Here is a 22,583-nt window from a genome sequence, read left to right as displayed (position 1 = left end):
TTTAGCTCATTTAATTCTAATAACATCCCGATGAGGTGAGTAGATTTATTGATCTACCTTTCTGAGATTAGAAAACTGGAACACAGAGATAAAGTAACTTCCCTAAAATAACACAGCAATAAGTGTTAGGGCCAAGATTTAAAAATCAGGTCTCTCTGATGTTAAAATTCACTCTTTCCATTTGTTTCTTTTTAAAATTTTCATTATTTGAAATTGTTAATACACTCACATATTTTAAAATGCAAAGTGACATAAGGCATATATCCTCTCTCATCACCTTTTACCTGTCTCACAGATGTACCCTTTATAAGCTTCTTGTTCATCACTCAATGTTTCCTTATGTAAACAAAGTATAAATGGACATACATTATTTCCCCCTTTCATTTGCAAATGTAGCAAACCCTATACCTTCATACTCTGCACCTTGCTTTTCTCACTTCATATGGCTCTCAGAGATCCTTTTATATTGCTATTATTCATTCTTATGTCTATAGCTTCAGAGTACCCCAGTGCCTGGATGGAAGTTTATTTAACTGGTCCCATAAAGATAGATACTTAGGTTCTTCCTAAACAATTAGAGCTTATATTTTGAAATTGCTTGCAAAGACTAGAAGGAAACTCATAAGAAATTCAATCATTTGTGAAATAAATCCCTTTTCTCAAAAGTTGGCTACTTTGAAGGCAATAACCCTGACTTAAATATGTTAGTTGGGAAATATTTGTTAAAAATAAACAAAAATTAATTGCATTATGCTAGACTTACAGAACCATGTGGGCTAGGAATATTATATCTCTAGACACTGGAGATATGAATAATACTTTTTAAGAGGGAAGCTCAGGGATTTCTAAAAACTGAGTAACATTTTATAACCTTTGTACTTATTCAGCATATTATTTCTACTGGTTAATATTTGCAGAGATGAGAAATCAAATATTCAATAATGAATCGCATATCACTCCTATGGTGAATTTCCAAATGATATATATGTTATGTCAGTCAGTTCACTTGGGTGGAACAGAATTCCAATTCTTATTATAGCAAACCTAGACCCAAAATATTTTAAGCCTGCCCCAGCTGCCTTTAGAATTTCTATTATCAGAGATAAAAACAACTTGCCAATTTTTTTTCATTTTGTTTGAAAGAAACCATCACTTCAATAAGGCTATGGATTTTCTAAGGGCTGCCTGACATGAAATGAGTCTGCATATTAACATGTAAAGGACAAACAATAAAAAAGGCAATATGAGTACAGACAAAAAAATCCAAGAGCTAGAGAATGTGATCTTTTCTAAAGGGAATGGAATGAAAGAATCCAAAATGCACAGCTTTTCAAAGCTAAAGAAAGTGACAACAACTGAATTGAAAAGGCTGAACTTAGCATTACCTTCCCAGAACACAAACATATATTTGGCTTAATAGACTTGGGTATTATCTCAGGAAAACTCTTATATATTATGCATCTAGGGCAATGAAAGCTGTAGAAAATGATTTCACAAAGCAAACACACTGCAGGCTGACAGTAGCAGAGGAGAAAAAAGAGTCCAGGGTTCATGCGATAAGTTTAGGTCTCATTTTCTTCATATCACCGCAGGAGGGAAAAAAAATGTGTGGAGGAAATCTCAGACACAACAGAACCTGGTAGAAAGACGCTTGTGAGTGAGGTTTAAAAAAATGTGTACTTTCTTATTACAACTGTAATATGGATTTATACTAGAAAATTTGGAAAATATAGAAAAATATAAAGAAAACAAAGGCACTCATAATCCCACTGCCCCGAGAGAACCATTGTCAAAATACTGACATACTCATTTGCGTCTTTTTCTATGTATGTATGAAAATATGTTCTTTATACAAAATTGGTCTCAGATTACAAATACAAGTTTATACATGGCCTTTCCCCCCTACTTCTCATAAGTTTTTTAGTGTTTTCCTATGTTGTCATATATTCTTCGAAAGTGTAATTTCAATGATTGCATTATATTGTTTCTTATGAATTCAAGCAGACTTATTTGATTCTTTCCATATTGCTGAACCTGTAGATTGTTTCTAAGTTTTCAATCTTATAAATAGCACTGCAAGGGACTTATGATAAATCTTTGAATTTCTACTGACTTCTTAAAAGAAGTTTAAAAGTATGTGAGTATGTCATATTCTCATTTAAATCACTTAGTATACCCATACCTATAAATTTACCATTGGAAGTCTCTGGAGTCAGATGCAAATAATGCATATCAAATGAACAACACTGTTTTCATATCATTCAAAGTCTGTATTTATACTTCCAGAGCAGTTATCTTTCAGGCAGTAGGTTACTTCCTCTAGGCAAATGGACTATTATTGGGTTAATCTAAATGCAATAACATGAACTTGGCTGACCCAGATTTCTCTATATCAGTATGCACACAATTAGAATATTCCACAGGTTGAAAAACACTCAAGGCTCTTAGGAAAAAACAATTTATCATCCTTTCACTTAAGATGGTGTACAGTGAGCTTTAAAATAAAACAGTGTTATAGACAACGGATGTTGCTACCAACCAACTCTTATGTAGATATACAATAACTTAAATACAGTGTAATTTAAGGTTTTCTTAAAATTCCAGCTTTATTCTGTTCTTCCCACTTATAGGGGCTTTCAGTGCTCTCAACATACTGGAATTATGAATGATTCTTGTTTTAATTCATAATATTCTAGTCTTAGATACCTTATAGTTTATTTTTTAAAAATGACATTACTTTAAAGATGTTAAATAGGGTCTCCAAAATCTCGTGTGTATTTATACACAAACATACACATAGACCCAAACCTTTAAAATGTTTTTATCCCATTAGTCAGTGACTTTCTCATTTTTCAGTGAAAAACACAGTTCAAAGTTAAACATAATCCCACTTACATAATGACATGAAATCGTTCAAATTCCAAGACTCCCTCAGAATTGGTAGTCAGACAAAGACACTTATGCTGCACTCTACAGTTGTGTAGACTGTACACTGTACAACTCCTGGGGAGGTATGTGCATCGTGATGATCGGAACTGTGCAATGCACAACCTACATAGCTGTAATGATGACCCTGGAATTAATTCTGTTTACTCATATATTACTTATTTATGATGTATCCTTCCTCCTAGTGAGCTAGTAAAGAGAAGCTTTAGGAGGGAAGTGGCCTTTCAATCTATATACTTTTTTTTTAATGAAGGAAATTCTGAAAAAAAAAACCAATAACAATTTCCTCCTGGCTCTCATCTGTCATGGTAGTAAGGGGTTCTGTCCTCCCATGTCCCCTCCCATCTGTCCCCCAGGCAGCAGTAGGATACCTACCTTGGGTGAGTAACTGTAGGTTTCTGACTTCTTCTCGTACCTTCAGTTGGAGCACCTGCTGTAAAATGTGCTGCCGGAGGTTCTCCTGAGCAATCCCCATCCGCTCAAGCTTCTTGTCAGTAAGTCTCAACAGGGCCCGCCCTGCAGGGTATCATGAAATAAAAGGAAAAGCCAATGAACAACAGCTGAGAAAGGATTCCCATTTTAGGGATGGCTAATCCTGCCATAATAGAAGTTTCCATTTAAACACGGACACTTTAGATTAGAGGGCCCTCCATTACTCCTGCTGACAGGAATGGCTAATCTGGATGAAGAAAATCCACAAATGTGAAAAAGAACCCCAATTTTAATCTAATACTGGTCATCTCTAACTGACCCATACACTGAGTTAAATAAAACAGCAAAATTTTAACCTGGGCATTTGGGTCACAGATTGTAGGTTTCCACAGTGTAGATCTGATGGGAAGGGGGTTCCCCTCCTGGGGCAAATTCTCTTGCTCACAGCTTGCTCGTGTTCACTAACCAGGCCCGGCTCCCTACACCCCCACTGGCTGAAGCTCACACTCTCTACACCCCTGCCTACCCCTTTTGCCAGGAACTCCATGGGCGGGTTGTTGGTGACTGGTGAGTGCCAGACCACTTAGTTACCAGGAAGGGAGGGATGGAGAGAATGGCTGTTTTCTTTCTACCCACCGCCCAGGATTGACCAGAGGCGCTGCTGTGGTAAACACCCATTGGTATGTAAATGGATCAAGGTCAGGTGGGAAATTCTGGGTGAAAACTTCCATTTATCCCACACATAGAAATGATGTATTCTGGAGCTGGCCCATAGGAACCCATGTCAGTGATAACCCAGCTGAACACCTGAATGCTCTCATTATAGAGAAACTCCACCATATTTAACCCAGGTTACAATAGCTGCTTTTGTGATATTTAAAGTTCCAGTTTTAATATGTAGGCATTCAACTGCCCTGCTGCATCCCTGGTGCTGGGCAGGAGCTGCATCTCCAGTTAGTGGGACTAGGCATTAATCTCAATCACTGGCATAAGGCAAGCATTCCAGCAGGGTTGGGGTGAGAGGAACACAGTAAGCAGGGGCATGGAAAGACAGCCAAACAAGGGACCCTGGGTTGTGAGTGCCCACAGTGTACAGATGCCCTGGGCAGCCTGCATGGTTTCCCTTTGACCCCTTTCTTTTCCTCAGAGATCTATAAATTTTCCTTTCAACTATGGTTTCCATCAAATCCCAAATTCTCCCCCACTCTTTTCTTGTCCTGAAATAAGCATACTTCCATGGTGAGAGTTTAGTGCAGGAGAGGAAGAGAATGATCACTGTAAAATGCTCATGGCACCACCCTGTCCTTTCCCCACAACCCCCTTCAATCCACCCCAGAAACTTGTTCAATTGACTGAAGAAAAGAGTTGACTACATGTGATCAATGGTAACTCACTTGGTATATTATCACATACACTTCAGAAAATAAATTCTCTACCTCCTCAAAAAAGAAACCCAACAGCCAGAAGGTGGTGTTAATGGGCATATTCATCAGAGGACCGGGGAAGTCCATGTGGCCTGTGGATCAAGATAAGTGAAGGTGGAGAACCATTTGGGAAAAACGTGCCCTGATCATCTTCTCTTTTACCTTCCTTCACCCCATACAAAATGCATGGGTCAGGACAAGTCAGGTTATATGCTGTCTTAACAACCCCAAAATATCAGTGGCTACAATGAAGTTTATTTCCTGCTTATTCTACATGTTGAACACCAGTCCATCCATCTTGAACATTGCTGATCATTGTACCAGAGAGAAGAGAAAGGTACCAGAAATCTCATAGCATCAATGAAATGCTCAGCCTAAAGTCACTTATAAATAATCATAGAACTAAACTCATGAACCTCCCCACAAAGGGTCAGTGCATAAATTGTGTTTCTCTCATATGCCAGAAGGTGGTGGGAGAGGAGAACCATTTGATGGGAAGCACTGATGAGAAGTATAGCAATACACACTTGGCTTTGAACTAGTGCCTGGCAAGGAAGTCAGTGCAGGGTGTAGTGGTGTGGGTGGTGGTCTGAAGCTTCAGTGAAATCTGCATCTGAAAGAGGAAGGAGAAGTGGGGGTGGAGGGAAATCCGAGGTAGCTACAGCAGAGGCTTGGCAACACCCAGCAGATGATGGTGGTCATGAGAAAGGAAAGAAAGGACAAATGCGTACTCAAATAGTTCTGTCTTTGGTGACAGGCAGAGTAATGCCCTTGTAAGTCCAGGGAGAGGAAATCTGGGAGCAAAATACCTCTAAAACCGACATCAGTCAAAGGGAGAAATAAAGTTTAAAACCCATTTATTGCTTACAAACTGCAGTCTGGGGCCGTTTCTCTCTCTTGCTCCAGCAGAAGCCAACCAGCCCTCCTCTTAACCTTGCAGGTTCAGCTAAGCACTTGGTTGCTCAGGTAATTACCCACTGAATTAGAGTTGAACCACACTCCATCCCTGAGGAACACCTACTGATATGCAGATGCAGTAAAGCCATACTTGTCTCCACCCCTGAGAAACACCTACTGATATGCAGATGCACTAACGCCATACTTCTCTCCACCCCTGAGGATGCACTAAAGCCAGGCAAGATATTCTGGAAATATTACAATTTTACCCAAAGTCCTTCCCACCACAGATGTCCATGTCTTCATCTTCAGAACCTGTTAATTTGTTACGCTACATGACAGGAACATAATAAGTACTCAAAAAAAATTTAAATAACAATTGGATTTTTATGCTAAACAACAAAAAGTGATGACATAAATCTCAAAAAAACAAAACAAAACAAAACAAAAGATATGAATGATAGTTGACTACACATCATTTCCCTGATACCTGCATCCAAAGCAGCGCCACACTTATCTGGACACTAGTTTATTTTGTGGGCAGCAGTAGGTGGTGAGGTAGGAGATTGATGGGGCATTCACTGCTGGAAATTACCTAATTAGTGTGAAAAATTTTTAGAACCACAGACCAGGGGGTGATACAGAAACCATCCAAGGAAGATAGTGAATCAGACTTTGTTCATAAGCTCCTCAGTGTATAGATCATGATCTTTTCTAGAAGTTGTTTTATCAGGAAATTCTATACAATTTACCCTTTATCTTTCTTCCTCTAGTCTAGCCTTTTATTTTCCTACAAAGAAAGATAAAGAACAGCTCAGGGTACAGCAGAAGGAATTAGGAAAAGCTTCCATCTTTCAAATATTCTTCAACTTCTCTATTTTCCTTTCTACACAAGGAAACAACAACAACAACAATATGTCTATATTCTCAGGGTTTGGATAAAACAACTTGAACACCTCGAACATGTAAGAGGTGAACTGTTTGTATCATACAGTTTGAAATTCACAGACTTTTATAATTGCTAGAGCTGATAGAGTTTTGTAACTTGTACACTCAGCACTGATGCTATCAACCCACCCAAGCAAGACATAACATTCTGACTGTCCTTATGTATCCACACTGACCAATCAGGTACATTAATGGAAAAAGTCAAGTAGGTGAGTAGGAGGGGGAAGGGCATTTGGGGCACAGGGAACAGCATATGTAAAGACAGGGATAAAAGAAACAAATGATACATTTAAGGAACTCCAAGAAACTTGATAGTGCTGAGCATGTCATGTGAGGTAGGAAGCTCATTGTGCAGGGGTCTTATGTGCCATTTCATGATACCTATGTTCTAGGTAAACTAGTTGTACTCTTCTCATTTTTTCTTTCCCTACTCCAAAGCAATGCATAGGAGACACTAGAGATGATGTTCACAGTTATAAAACACTCCCATTTGTGGACCTAATATTATGAATACCTTCTTTTTGCCTACACTGCATCCCTGCCCAATTCTGGTACAAGAATCTCTCTTTTGCCTTTTGGGGGCTGCTCCTTTGGGAGCAGGTTGTCCTGCTAGTGGGTCTTTTACTAATTAAAACAGATTCCCTGTAGTACTTTTCACGCCTAAAGCTTATTAGGTTTATTTTTTATTTTCTGATTTTCTCCCACCTCCTCCCATAATGTAAGATCCATAGAGCAGGGCTTCATTGATGTTTCAAGCATCTAGCTGAAGCCTGACTCAATGCAGGTACCAAATAAATATTTGTTAAGTTAATGCTGGGTGTGTGACCCAAACAGGCCAAATAAAATTGAGTAGAATGGCTGTGGTTTCTAAGAGGGATGTTCTCCTTCTTGCTTAGATCATGTCCCAAGGGACATTAAAAACCTAGACTTGCTGTCAGAGGTTGTCTTTGCCACTACATGGAGAGAATTTGCTAGACAATTTAGTCGACAGAGAGTAGAGGTGAGAAACAAGAGAAAGGGGAGTTGAGAGGAGGGAGAAGGAAGATAACATTATTTGATTTCCTGAATACAGCCTTGCCTGAAGTGAGACAACCCTTCATTTCTCACTTATGTAAGTCAGTACAGGGCAGGGGGTTGGTGTGTGTCCAGTTTAGAGAGTAGAGCTCATTTGTATCACTTTTTCCCAGGAGAATCTTGGCTTACAGATTCAAGTTTATGTGTAATTCTCAGTTGGGTTGCTATACCATCTTCCCCATTCCCATTTCAAGAAAGCCCATCATGGCATAAGTAAGGATATGAACTTACAGTAACAGGTTTTCAAAAAGTCATTGACACATTTTGACATTTTAATTATTGTTCCTTAGAAATTATTTGACATACACTTTAAATCTCACTGCATACTTCTATATGTTTGATGCATCTGGGGCAACCTCCTTATGCAGTTACACTAGAGGTCACAAACTCAAATGTTGTCAAGCTAACATAATTGTGTGAACTGAATGACTCTAAGGGATAACTAGGATTTGGCAGGCTGGATAGTGTTTTTTATTTTTCCATAACATGAGCAATTCCAACCCATTTTTGCTAGAAAGCCCAAAGGTTTCTACTTCTATTTTTAAGTTAAGAACTAAAAATCCAGAAGTTTTATGAAATCTCCCAATTTAAAATACACCCTTTTTTCTACACTGGGAGAACCAAACAAATCATGTGCATGGGTCATACTGGCTCCCAAGTTGCCTCTTTCAACACCTGACATTTCACCCTGCCTTCCCCATGTCCCTCCCACATGCAGTGGAAAGTGACTCTGGCAGCCTCGCCTTCAGAGTTTCACCTGACGTTAGGAATGGACTTCAAGTTCTGTGATTCCATTCCATACAGCCTATTCTAAGTTAACAGCTAAATGAGATCAAGGGTAGTTGATACCAGTCTGAACTGGCCCTCTGTTTTTTATAAGCTAGATGAACATTGCAAATCCATCTTCTTAAGTAACCCACAGCCCAGTGCTTGATTTCCTAAAGGTGACTGCCAAGCACCAATAGCAGAGCTAACAAGAACTCTGAGGTCAGCCAACCCATTGCCTCATTTCCTGGCAGGAATGGGTGCAAAACCTTCCAAAACCAGTAAGTCTCCTCTTACTTTTACCTGTGAGCACTGCCAACCCCGGTCACTCACTTGGTTACATTTAAAAGGATTAATTGAAGGCTCTTGTCTGTGCCCAGGAAGAGAAGGGTTAACGGACATTTGCACTGGGGTTAAGGTAATTTGCCATACTGATGGAAAATGTATACTGATTACTTTTTTGCTAGTCTTGGGTAAAAAGACTAGTTTAGACAATCTAGTTTTTTGGTAGAATATATTCATATGCTGATGATGCTAAGTGGAGGAAACTGGAATAATGTTAATTCCCATCTGAAATACAAATTCAGAAAGAAATTATATTATAGTGCTTTTCAAACAGAGTGAAAGTGTGGCCTTGCACTATTTTTCAGTGCTCCAAGAATATACAGCCTCCAAACAGTAAATTAAAGGTTAATTTTTTTATGTTATTGGTACTACATATAGTTACCAAATTCCCTCCAAAAATTAATTTAAGAAAACCCTAAAACATTTTGTTTGGCAATTCTGCGTTAGCCCCTGAGAAGACTCAGTGATTATTTCCCTTGTACCTCAGAGCAGATTTTTCAAGCAAAGAACTCTAGTACCAACATCACAGAGACTATAGCTGAAGATTTATGATATCATAAGCAACCTTCAAGGTCTTTTCTGTTTTTGATAGGTAGACCAAACCTCTTGGTATGTTTGCTTTTATTTATCAGCATTTGCATGAATTGTTCTGCCACTGTGTTAACTGAGTGTCACTAGTTGAACAGCCCACCGTGCAGTAGGCATCTTTTAGAATTAATTACCAAGAAGCATGAGAGCTGTTTATTGGCAAGCTTCCTCCTGCCCCTCGGCAGTTGGCTCATGGCCATAACAGCCACATATGTATAATGTTCATATGCTGAAGATAGGCACTGGGCATGCTGGCTTCAATACCTGAATTAGTTTGAACTAGTGACCACAGTCAAAATACTGTTTTAAAAAGTTTTAAAGCTACTTTTGATTTGTCTCTTTCTGATACCTAGGCATTTGTTTTTCCTCAAAATTTTAAATGTTTAACTTTATTGGCATCAGGGATTTCTTTAGAAGAAAAATTAACAAGTGAGTATTGTTCCAGCTGCAGATACATTCAATAGAAGTGATGGAAACAGTGTTCCTGCCTCTAGGGAGCTGAAAATTTGCCTGCGGATGTAAGAGCAGCAAGAATTAAACAGCCTAAAAGCAATTAGGTGATAAAACCTGCATCAAGGGCCATGAGCACCGTGCAATCTATTAAGAAAGCATTGGTAGAAACAAAGAGGTCTAGAGTTTGGAGCTCAAAGCCAGGGCTGGATTAACCAGTTATTGGCTACATGGTTACTGCTTTGTGACAAATCATCTCTCTGGGCTTCAGTTTCTTCACTTGTAAATTGGGGATGATATGACACCCTCTCCCCCATGCTGTCCTGATTAAGTACACAACAAAGTAAGCAGAAGAGAAAGTATCGCTGTCGCTTTTGGGAGGCAGACCTAAAGAAAGTTAAGGATCCTACCCACGGTCCTACAGGGGATGGCGTCTCACCCCAAAACTCTGATGGGGACCCTTGAAAGGATGGCAGCCCGGCAGTGACAGTGCATATCCTGTCTCAGGAGTGATGGGTAAGAAGAAAAGAGAAATTCTATTTACTACATGCCAAATTTCAAAACTCATCAACATGATATGCAAGTAGAGTGGAACTTACTTGCTTAACTGTCTATTCTGGCACTATGGACATTTAAGGCTGGGTAACTGTCTGCTGTGTGTGTAGGGAGTGGGGTGTGCAGGATGTTTTACAGCAGCCCTGGCCTCTACCTTCTGGATGCCAGGAGCATCTACTGCCAGTTGTGCCACCAAAAACATCTTGGGATTTTTGCCAAATATCTGCTGGAGGGGAAAGTCATCCCTGGTTTAGAGCCAGTGATCTAGATGTTTGCTTCCAACCAACTGATTCACAAAATATTAATCAGACAGACAAACAAATCATTCGCTTTGGAGGTTCATGTGACTCAAGGGGGTAAGGAGGTAAGTCAACCCAAACCTTACATTCGGAAAAAGCACCTACTATGCATGCATTTGGGAAGCATTCTAATTTTCACTTTAAATATGAGGAAACCACAGTTCATGGAGATAAAATACCAAAGCAGAAAGGAGTTGGGGGTGGGGGGGATTCCAACTCAATTCTACAAGAAAAAATTTCCATGCATTTGGTCTTAAAATATCTCAAGCCCATAACTGTAGGATTTCAAATGAGGCATAAGGAGCCTCATGAATAAAGGAGCAATGAAAGATGACTAGTTTCCCTGTTTGATAAATGAAAAAAAATTTGAGAGAACCAAGACTGTAAACATGGATTGACACTGGCATTGCTTCAATGCTGAATAGATACTAAAATGCACATTGACATAATATTCCCTTCTGTCCTCAAAAGGGAGTAAAGATAAGCTCATCAAGCTTGAATTCCAAATCTGATGTCGACAGGTTGCATGCCTGAAAATTATGTTGGAATAAGACAAGTAACATGAAAAGATTCTCTTCAGTGTTTCATTCATCTACATCTGCACGTTTCCTTTTTTTAATACCTTCTCTCCTTCCTTTTCTGATAGGCTTCAAGGATTGGCTCAGGTCTTTCTCAGCAAGTCCTCCCTGACTCCCTTTGGAACCTCAGGTAAATGTAAGGTTGTAAGTGCTACAGTAAGGATCTCTACTTCCCTAAATTAAAGGTCCTTAAAGCAAAGGTGTATCTTTTCATTTATATATTGCCAACATCCAGGATACTGCTTAATAAACTAGTGAAATATTTGGACAGTATCAAATTAAACTTTATCAAGGGAAAACCAAGTTAGAGAATGTGGCAGATGCTAAGAGTAATAGTTCTGTGTTGCATTTTTACATACATGTGAACTGACTGGCTTTACCACAACTGTAATACCAATATCTTGACTTTGCAAAAAGACTTGCAGGCTTGCAACAGCCATCTAGTGCCCAGGCTAGTGATGGTGCTAAGCATTCTGGGACTGGAGACATGAATGGATGCTGGCTTTATTCTCTTCTTTCATCCTAGAGTTTATAATGCTGGAGCAGGAGGAAGGTGGGAAGGCCAGAATGAGGGAAAAAGGGAGGAAATGCATGCTGCAATGAGTTAGATCACCCCTGAAGACTGGCAGCACCCGGGGAAGAGGGAACTGGATGGCCCTGATGGCATGGAAAAATGGCTTTGTGACAGTTAGGGACATACTCCATGGTATCAGATGCTTGGGTATAAATCAAATCTCTGCCACTTATCTGACATGCTACCTTAAGCAACTTACTTAACCTGATTTAAGTCTTCATTTTCCCATCTTATCAGTGGGTGTAATAACAGTATTTCTGTCATAGGAATAAATGAACAGGTAAATGGAAGCACTTGGCACAGTGCCTGGCACATAATAAGCTCTCAGTAGATGTTAGCAGTGGATGACAATGACGATGATCTGTCCTGAGATTAGGGACTAGTCGCAGGTGAGTCTGTGATCAACTGTGTGGCCCCTTTGTTACCATGGGTGAAATGTGTGGCACATCCATGCTAATTTCTACTTACAAACACCAATGCCTATGTAGCACAGCCCTTCACTCACTGTTGCTCTCAACCTCTGCTCGAGGGCTCAGGTTGCCTAGCTTCCCTTCATTTTCCTTTTTATATTTCCATTATTATAGGATGTGCTCAGATATTTAAAGTAATCTCAATTGAAAGCTCTCTAAAGAACTCTAAGTTGCAACAAGATATTTCAAGAAATACTTTCATTTGGAAAGAAAGCAAAGAAATGCCACCTCAAGTTTTCTCCAACAAGTGCACGAGGGCCAGTGTTCTGGAATCAAAATGCCATGCTCAAGGGCTCTCCAACCTCAACACGTTTCAGATCATTGTTTCAAGTAACACTTTGTTCATTGGGGGCGCAAATAAAAACACTATAATCAAGTATATACTTATTCTATAATCTATCATAAGTGATAATAAAAATAGGCCTAGAATAAGTTGGAAAAAAAGTGGACATTGAAAGAAAAACTGATTTGGTGTGACTTTTTTGTCTTAGATTTGGCTATAAATTATTTCAGTTCAATATTAGTTCATTCAGTAACTTTTTTTTTTTTTGAAAGAGACTGGAACTTGGAATAGAAAGTTTGGGTTTGATGCTCACTGCCTCCATACACCAGGGCTATAAACCAGATAGTCATGGTTTCCTCTCCTCCAAAGTGGAAATAATGATTTCAGGTGCTTGGAGTTTTCTATGTGAAAATTAAGTAGTAAATTTGAAAGTGCCTAGCACATAGTGCCTGACTCAACACATTTCTTTCAAATTAAACATACAATTACATAAGGGCGTGCCTTGTGTGGGCTTCCATCATGACATTTACTTTATTATAATCATGAAATTGTTCACATGCCTGTCTTTCCTTCTGAACTCTGGGCTCTTTATGAAGAAAATGTAGGTTTCATTTAACTGAGTATTGATAGATGTTTGATAAACTTTTGCTGAATGAATAAATGACCCTGTGAGACAGGGAGAAGAAATGGTATCATTCTCATTTTAAAGAAAATAGGCCCAGAAAAGTGAAGAGACTTGCCCAAAGCTACATGGCTAGTAATTGGTTGAGCAAAGACTAGAATCAAGATGCCTGGTTTAAATTCAGGCTACCTCTATTTAGAAAGGCTATGCCTGCTTTAGTTCAGCATTTATTTAATAAAAAATAATGATCTTTCTAAGGCCAGCCAATAGGTTAAGTGCTGGGTAAAAGCAATGAATAGAAGATATGTTGTCTCTGTGCTCACAGGGTTGCAGTTTACTGAGGGAAGTACACACTAAAAAATAAATATCCAAATAATTTCAATAAAGATAAAGAACAAAATGCTCTTCATGAGAAAAATACAAGAAATGCATGTTAGGTTGAAGTACAGGGACAGCCAGTTTCAAGGAACCTGTAGGCTAAGATCTATAGGATGAGAGACTTGTGAAGAGTAAGGCAGAAGTTTCATGGCAGAAGAAAGGATATATGCAAATGTTCTGGGCAGAATATTACTTTCAGTGAAGGCAAGAAAGCCAGTGAGGTGGGGTTGTGGGGAGGGTGAAGGCCAGTGGCTTGAGATGAGGTGAAAGGGGCAGACAAGGATGAGGTAATTCACAGTCTTGAAGGCAAATCAAGGATCTCTTTCATGTGTGATGGGAAATCAGCACAGAGTTTTGAGCAGGGCAGTAACATGAAGCAGTTCATATTTTATAACTCTCCCTGGTTGCCTGTGCCAATAGTCTCAGTTGAGCATCCAGGTGACATCTGGGAGTAGAGAAACTAGTTAGGAGCCTGGAGCTTTTGTTGAACCTAGAGATTAAAGAGGCTTCTATCAGAAAGATGATGATGGAAAGATGTGCAGAAAGGAGATATTTTGCCCAGAAAACCAAAAGGATTTGGTGCCAGATTAGTCATTTGACGCAAGAGAGAAGGGACTGTCAAGGATGAACGCTTGAGTTTCTGATTTGGGCAATAAAAGAGAGTGCAGATGCTGACATGTGGAATACTGATCGAGCAAATTCGAGGGAAAAGATCAGTACTTCTGGTTAGGACATGCAACAAATCTGAGCTGCCTATGAGATATTCAATAGAAATGTAAGTGGGCATGTCTGGGTACAGGCTGGAGCTCCAAACGGAAGTCAGGTGTGCTCGGGAGCCACCAACACAGAGCTGACATGCAAACGCACGGCTGAGACAGAGGGAGCAGGACAAGAGGAGAGGCCCTGGAACTGATCCTCTGAGAAACTCTAGCACTGAGTGGGCGGACCAGAAGAAGGCCAACAGGGACACTGCTAAGGAGCTGCTACACACACAGGAATCAGGGAGAATGTGTCAGGAGTGTGGCTCAAGAAAGAGAAGCAGCCATTTGTGCTGAATGCTGAGGCCAGCAAGGGGTAGTCACCAAAACTTACCTGGCGCTGTAAGGTCCTCAAAGTACAGGAACCATGAGTGTACAAACTGTGTGAAGAATCTCCCACTTCTGGTCACTCAATAACCGAACTTCTCTTCTAGGTTAGATATCTTCAGTTTGACCCAACAAAGGTCAAGGAGTTACACAGAAACGGATCCATGAACCTCTCACATCATCATCATCAATAAAAACATGATCAACAACTTATTGGACAATTATGATGGGTTGGGCAGCACCATGAACAATTTCTCATTCTTTAATTTATTCTTTGGAACAGCCCTCTAGACAGGTTCAATTATTATTCCCATTTTTAAAAGAGGGAAAATGGATCTTGAGAATTCAATCACAACTATGATCACAAAGACAGCAAAAGACAGTCGAACTGTGAATTATTTTTCAATCCCCAAACTCATCTTCTCTGCCAATTCTGCAGCATGGCCTTCTTCTGCATGTGAAGAGAGCTTTTTTTTTTAAAAAAAGCAGAGAATCTTTTCTTTCTTCTTTTTTTTATTTCTAGCACTCATTAGAGTTCTTGCTGCCTAGCACGCCATCAATAAATGGTTGACAGAAGGGTGGGAAATGAATAACAGAAAGACCAGAGAAATTACAGACCAGATAACGTAGGCCAAATCACTTACTAAGAATAATCAATTTGCTGATTGGTATAGACTTTGCTGTGCCAGGTAGGTCTCCCTTAAGGACCGAGGACCTCCCCAGGTGCTGCCAGTGAGGGCTGCCTGCTGACCACTCTCAGCTACTGACCCTTTTCACCTGGGCTGGAGAGTGCCACCTTGCCCAAGGTCATGCCGCTCTTCCTGAGAGCAACTTGCATCCAACAGCTGGGAGGCAAGGAGAAGATCCAGCCCCCTGGGTATCCTAGCTCCAGAGTGCAACTGGAAAGATCAGTTCTGGCTCCAGAGCTGTGCTGGCCAAGGTCCTGTCATGATGGAATCACAGCCTGACCTCTCCCTCTATTCACTCCTCTGAGCCTGCCTTCTGGGGAACCCAATCTCTGACAGGGGTTCACTGGGCAAAGGGGTGCCTGATGCTGTGACATAAACATTACACGTTGCCTGTGGTAATTTAAAAATAGCCAGGTGGCTTCACTGTACCATCCAGCACACTTGTAGGTCACCAACCTCTACTGTTAGTACGTGTGTGTGTGAAGCATGAAAATGAATTTTAACAGTGGCCTCTGCAATACATAATTAGCAGAATAAATTTGCTGCTAAAAATTCTGCGTGCACATCATCTATTGATTTTATGTGTGCTTCATTTTCCATCCAAGAGGATGAGCACTATGTAAATTATATATATATATATACATATATATATATGCTTGCACATATGCATATTTTCATACATACATGAACACCTGTGTATAATCTACCTGAGGGCTTGCTATAAGGCAGGCACTGTGAGTTGACATGAATTATCTAACTGGATTCTCACACATAGGCACGATTACTTCTCTCTTTTTTCAGGTGAGAAAACTGAAGTTCAGAGGGGTTATGGATCCTAACAAAGACTTCCCAGCTAGCAGAGTTGATGCCGTGCGTCAAATCTGGGACCACCAGACTTCAAACCCTGTACTTTTAATCACTACATCAAATCAAATATTACTTTGAGCAAATTTCTGATGAAAATCTATGAATTTGAGAAGAGTAGCAAAAACAAAGTGGGACTCATTGATCTTTTACTTAATAAATATGGGTTTTGTATAATGAGTTTCCTTAAGTCAGAAGACACCTAGTTATACAAATAAGTAAGTCATAAACAATGAAGTCACGGGGAAGCGAAGCATTCTCCTTTGCCCCTTGCAGAAGCTAACATCTTTTTGACAATGGAAGTGAGCTTGCTTTTACAATTGAAGTGTTTACCTTTGTATGCAGAGTAATGGAGCATAGCAGAATACATGCCTCCAGCTACAAAAATCTGTAAATCAACATACTCCACCACATTGCGAACCAGGAGACAGCCTCTGTCAAAGGAAAGGCTGATTCCAATGAATACTGATCAGCCACTAAAAACAGAACTGAGATTGAAAAAACATCTTATACCTGATAAATGTATTGCTATCATGACATCAACAGCTTGAATTCAATGAAAAGTATATTGGTTAAATTAAGTCTTCTACATAAAGATGTCAAATGCTACAACTTCACTATTATAGTGAAGGATAGCTTCAAAATGTGCCTAAACTGAAGAATTAGATGAAACTATTCTTAGAAATGACTTTATAGAATTGTTAGGTCCAAAATCATAAATCACTATTGAACATCAAATTTCTATTGGTTTGGGCTGCAATTTCCAACCCACATCATCCCAATCCCAGCCATCCAGAACATAGAAGTATCTTGCTTCTAACAAAAAGAACATAACTGTTTGCAGTGAATATTCCTAAAATCATACACATATATTCTGTTAATCGCAGAATACTATGAAAACTGGACACAGCTGAAGTTTGCACTGTAACCTTTCTTTCAGGTATTCTTTGATAGTAAGGCAATAGTCGCCCAGGTGTCTTTCTGCCTTAGGACCTGTGTATGTTCTGGATTGGATTATTACAGCTCTGAGCTTTATTTAAAATACCAAAACATTAAAAACTCATAAGGACTTAGAAGTCAAACCTTATGGGAATTCACCTTTTAAATAAGCAAAGTCATGGGATTCATTGCTGGGATCACACATACAGGTACAAACCTAAAACCTTTGAAGAGACTGGGGTTGCTCAAATATCTACTAAACGTGCTTTTACATTTAACCTTGAAATTTTATTTTCACAATGTCTTTTCATCACTTAAAAATGTATCTGTATCTTCAATCCAACTTTTAACATGAAAGTAAGCCTTTCTTCAGCATGATTTACATTTATTTGTTCCACATAAATTATATTTAAGCTCAATATTCTGATTTATGAAGCTCTATTTCCTTGTCTTCCCATAAGAAAAAAGGCACATATTTCTAAGATTAGATTCTAAACAATCCACTGCATGTAATTATGAAAACACAGCAGCACAGGGAAGTTGAAGGAGAAAATCATATGCCCACAAAAGGAAGTAACTTAGTATCACCACATCATTGAAATTAGAGATGGAAAAGGCTTATTAGGTCATCTATCAAAGAAAGTACATGCATTTGACACCCAGATTTAATATGCCAGAGATGTTGGGTCACCCAAGGTGTCTCCAATCTTTTGATAAAATGGAGAAACTTAAAATGAACATTTAAGGAGCAGAGCCCTTAATCAAAGGCAAGTCCTCAGATTAAAATATCAGAGAGAAATATGTAAGATGCAGAGGAAAGGCAAAAGAAACTCACTGAAATATCTGGAACATAAAACTTCACTTAAAAGTTTTCTAGAGATGCAAGTCATGTATGATAATCCACACTAACAACATGTCCAGGAATTGGGGTTTATAAGGGAACTTTTATAGCCTGAAAAGCCACAGGGGTCAAAGGCCAGAGGATATTACTGTGTGTAAAACCCCAACCTTTCATCTATGGAATGTCACTTAACCCTTAGAAATCTCCTGCTCTGTTTCCCTTCTGTTAGAGAGCAAAGGCTAGCAGTAAACATTCTTCTGAGCATCTATGTTGGTGGGGGAGGAGGTATGGGAGTAGGGGCTCTGGGCTGATAAAGCAAAAGCATAAAGGAGCAGATGCTGGCATTTACCAAGATAATCAGATCAGAATTATCCAGAAACATCAAGCATCTTCAGCTTTCACTGCATGACCTTTGATAACACAAATCTTTTGTAAGGCATGGTCTTGTTGATCTCGTTTTCTTTTTATTCTGTTTAAAAAAATCTGACACTGGTAACTAGTTGCTACAAGCCTGTAGAAAAGAGAAGCCTGCCAGAATACATAGTGAAGTGAGGTAAAAAGAACTTGATGGTGAACAATCCCTAAAATTTATCAGAATCCCCATCAAGCGTCCACCCACACACTCTGCACTGTTAATCAGGTACAGAGCTTCTCTCCTGATTTATTGCATCTCTACACACAAACACTGAAGCTAGTATCTGCTTGTGTAAGGAAGGCAGCATCTTCACGCCAGCCTGCCAATTCCTTTCATGCAGATGGAGGAATTCAAGAGGACCTGTTCATTTCACCCAGGTCACTGTTGCAGCTGGGCTAATGAAAACAAAGATAGAGAGAAAATGTGCCCTAACTTGTTGAGCAAATTGGTTTATAATTCTCAGTGGAAATGGGGAATAAAGCCTGCTGTACTTTTATAAACATTACATATAATATATAATCTATGTGTGTATGTGGTTGAGTTCTTTTTTTTTAACTGAGATGCAATATAGAATGGTTAAGAGCAGGAGGGCTTTTCTTTTCCTCACAATATATACATATATTAAAACATGAACATACACTTTAAATATACACAATTTTTGATTTGCCAATTATAACCTCAATAGAGATGGGAGAAAAAGAGTAGGAGATATGGAGTCAGATTGCCTGAGTTTAAATTCTAGCTGTTTTGATATTTGTTTGGTGAATTTGGACACTTAAAATTCATTTACCCTCAGTTTCCACATGTGTTAAAAAAAAATAACATGATTTAATGAGGTTGCCATGATGTGGATTAAATAATATACATATACACTTAGTACCCACCCCACAGGAACTAGTAAGAGCTGCCATTATTAAATTAAAAATATAATTTAAAAAATAAGTTATGAATATTTGGAGAAAATGACCTTAATAATTTTATAAGCCAATTGTGAAGACTGGCTTCTGACAGGCCTGATATAACATAATACAGTAAAGTACCCAAAGAAATAAATCAGAGGGAGGGAAACTCAGGTGAGGTAGATGAACAACAGCACCATCCTCTTACAGGAAGAATCTGTAACTCGGATTCAGAAGACAGTGGGGGTGATTGATGACAAATGTGCCTTTGAAATACAGACAATATGTTACATTTGGTCCTCAGCAATAGATAGGCTTCATCATGAAGCATTTTGTTTGACTGACTGATTTTTGGTATTTATCCTGCTTGGTGTTCTCTGAGCTTCTTGGATCTGTGGTTTTGTGTCTGCACTAATTTTGGAAAATTCTCTGCTTCCCAAAGAAATTCAATATATTTCCTTGGAATCATTCTTTTCTTTCTGGAATTCCAATTACCCGTATGTTAGACCATCTGATTTCAAAGATGCCTGAGAGTTTCTGGGGCTTCCCTGATTTTAGAGTAGCTCAGTTGTTGGACTGGAAATACAGTCAACATAGATTTAACCCAATGTTTCCTAGGTGCCATCTGAAGTTTCTGTCATTCAAATATGCATGTAATGTGCACACAAATTTTAGTGTCCATGAGTTACTAAGGGAGTTTGATTTATATGCAGAATTCAGGCATGGGAATTCTTACTCAGTGGATCAGAAGTGAAGCCAGGAGTGTGTATGCTTACCATGCACTCAACAAGGCTGACGCAGGTGATCTAGGGTTTATTTAGAGAAATATCAGTTTGACAAATCCCTTACTATTTCCTACTTGTGGCACTCCAATAAAGTCTGTAGTATTAACAGCCCTTTATCTGAAATTATACTTTCTTTCATTCATCTCAAACTCATTTTACTTTAGTTCAGGAATGAACTATTCTTACAACTCTCCTGGAATGGCTAAAATTAAAAGTACTAACAATACTAGGTGTTGGGACAGAGGTAGGTAAGTTTTCATCTTTATCTTCCTAAAAAGGATTCTAGAAGAACCAAAGTAGTCTTCTATCTTGTTTTTTTTCCAGCTTCACAGGCTGTTTTGTAGCAGCTCTACTCCGTAAAATATCATTCTTATTGAATATGCTATGCTAATTGATTTTAGTTTTGAAAACTCCATTATTTGCTGATCTAAAAAAGGTCCACTTATATAATCATTAAGAGTTATTTTATTTCAAGTAAAGATCAAAAGGCCATAATGGCTCAAAGGAGTATAGGTAGAGCTGAGTAAGAATTTTTAAAAATAAGTTTAATCCTCCCAGCATTGTTACTAAGGCTCTATGTGGCCTTAAGCAAGACATTCCCACTCAAGATGCCAAAGTTCTCCCACTAAAAAGATATTAATACTACTAACTGAATTCAGCTAATTGTTGAAAGAATTAAATGATTTATGAGGCTGCTATGAAATGTAAAAACCAAGACATTTAAGATGAAGTTATAAATAGAAAGGGTGTGGAGGGGAAGAAAAATTGTTAATCTTTACTAATACAGAAAGTTAATTTTTCAAATCAGCTTCCAGTGGGAATGCATTTCACAGGAAAATAAATTCTAATCTCCCACAATGTTTTGACTAGATTGCTGAGATCAGCTGTTGAGGATAGAGATTTTTGCAATTATCTTTTTGTTGCATATACAGCAATTTCATTTTTCATTCAACAAACACTGAGTGCTTACTCTGTTTCAGACATTTTTTTAAATTAATGCAACATAGCTTTATTAAATATCTTCTATGACAGTTGCTTTCATTATGTGTTTATACTCTAGAGGGTGTAGCAGATGACTCATTAGGGTATGGCAAGAAAACATTAGACTACATACTCATATTTATTTCTTATATAAAAAATTAAAATCTGGAGGCAGTTCAAGATGGTGGCAGTGGAAAATGCTGGATTCACCTCCTCCCACAGACATACTAAATCTACAGCTACACATAGAAAAATTCTGAAAAAGACCTGAAAACCAGTAACTGAATGGCTCTTCCACAATGGAGGAAAAAAAAAGTCACATTAAGAATGTTAGGAGAAGCAGTCTCACCAAAATTCCCACTACTGGTATGGTGACCCAGAAATGGAAGGGATCTCATATAGAGTATACCCCTGAGGAGTGAGGAGTTTGAGAGAACAACCCAAGGGACCTACTCCAGAGAGATAAACACCCAAAACATCTGGCTTTGAAAAATTAAGAGGGCTTATGTCCAGGAGACCTATAAAAGGCTGGAGGAAATTGAGACTCCACTTCTAAAGGGTTCACACACAGGCTCACTAGTGCTGGGACCCAGTGCAAAAGTATCAGGTTCAAAAGTGCTTCGAACATATATGAAGAAGATTCATTGGAGAAGCTTAAAGTGTCTTCCAGAGGGGCTGGGGTATGTTGGAGCTCTCTCCAGAGATAGAGGCATTGGTGGGTACCATTTTCATATTCTCCTACTTTGCCAGCAACAGTGCTGGAGGGTACCATTTTTGCACTCTACCTTGCTTGGGCTGTTTGTGCTGCCCCTCAGCTCTCCTGTGTCCCCACCAAAGCTGGCAGGCTGGTTCTTCCCAGCCTTGTAGTCCAAACCCAAGAGTATGTACAATCCATACAAGGGATGCACCTTGAAGATGTGCCTCTCGTGGCCAGAGGTTTTTACATTTCTGGGCCCTATGGGACTGAAACAATCAGAAAGACAGTTCTTGGCAGGCTACCACCCCCAGGGCACTGCACAGAGTGAATGAAACACACCCCCAGTCTTCCTGTGACCACTCCTTCAATACTGGGAGAGACAGTTGTTTCATGTAATACATACAAACAAACAGAGTCAAGCAAACTGAGGAAACAGAGGAATATATTCCACATGAAGAACAAGATAAACTCCAGGGGGAAAAAAAAAGACTTAATGAAATGGAGTTAAGTAATTTACTTGGTAAAGAGTTCAAAGTAATCATCAGAAAGATGCTCACTAATCTTGAGAAAAGAAGGGATGAACACAGAGAGAACTTCAATGAAGAAATAGAAAATATAAGAAAGTACCAAACAGAAGTCACAGAGCTGAATAATAAATACCATGACTGAACTGAAAAATACATTGTTTTAAAAGCAAACTAGATGGAGCAGAAGAAAGGATCAGTGATCTGGAAGACAGGACAGTAGAGCTCACCACAAT

General features: G+C 39.0%; 1 protein-coding gene across 11 annotated transcripts in view; it reads right to left on the bottom strand.

The window, feature by feature from the left end:
* Positions 1 to 22,583, bottom strand: part of SAMD12 (sterile alpha motif domain containing 12) — a 395,771-nt gene that overhangs the window by 153,351 nt on the left and 219,837 nt on the right. For all 11 annotated transcript variants that reach the window (XM_036876336.2, XM_036876340.2, XM_057497806.1 and 8 more), the window contains exon 4: positions 3,322 to 3,462. In XM_036876336.2, coding sequence (XP_036732231.1) covers positions 3,322 to 3,462 — 141 coding nt within the window. The remainder of the gene's footprint in view (positions 1 to 3,321; positions 3,463 to 22,583) is intronic.

This window comes from Manis pentadactyla, chromosome 3 (assembly GCF_030020395.1).
Source record: "Manis pentadactyla isolate mManPen7 chromosome 3, mManPen7.hap1, whole genome shotgun sequence".
Classification (NCBI taxonomy): Eukaryota; Metazoa; Chordata; class Mammalia; order Pholidota; family Manidae; genus Manis; species Manis pentadactyla.
Note: the sequence above shows the minus strand (reverse complement) of the source record. Positions and strands in the feature narration are given on the sequence as shown.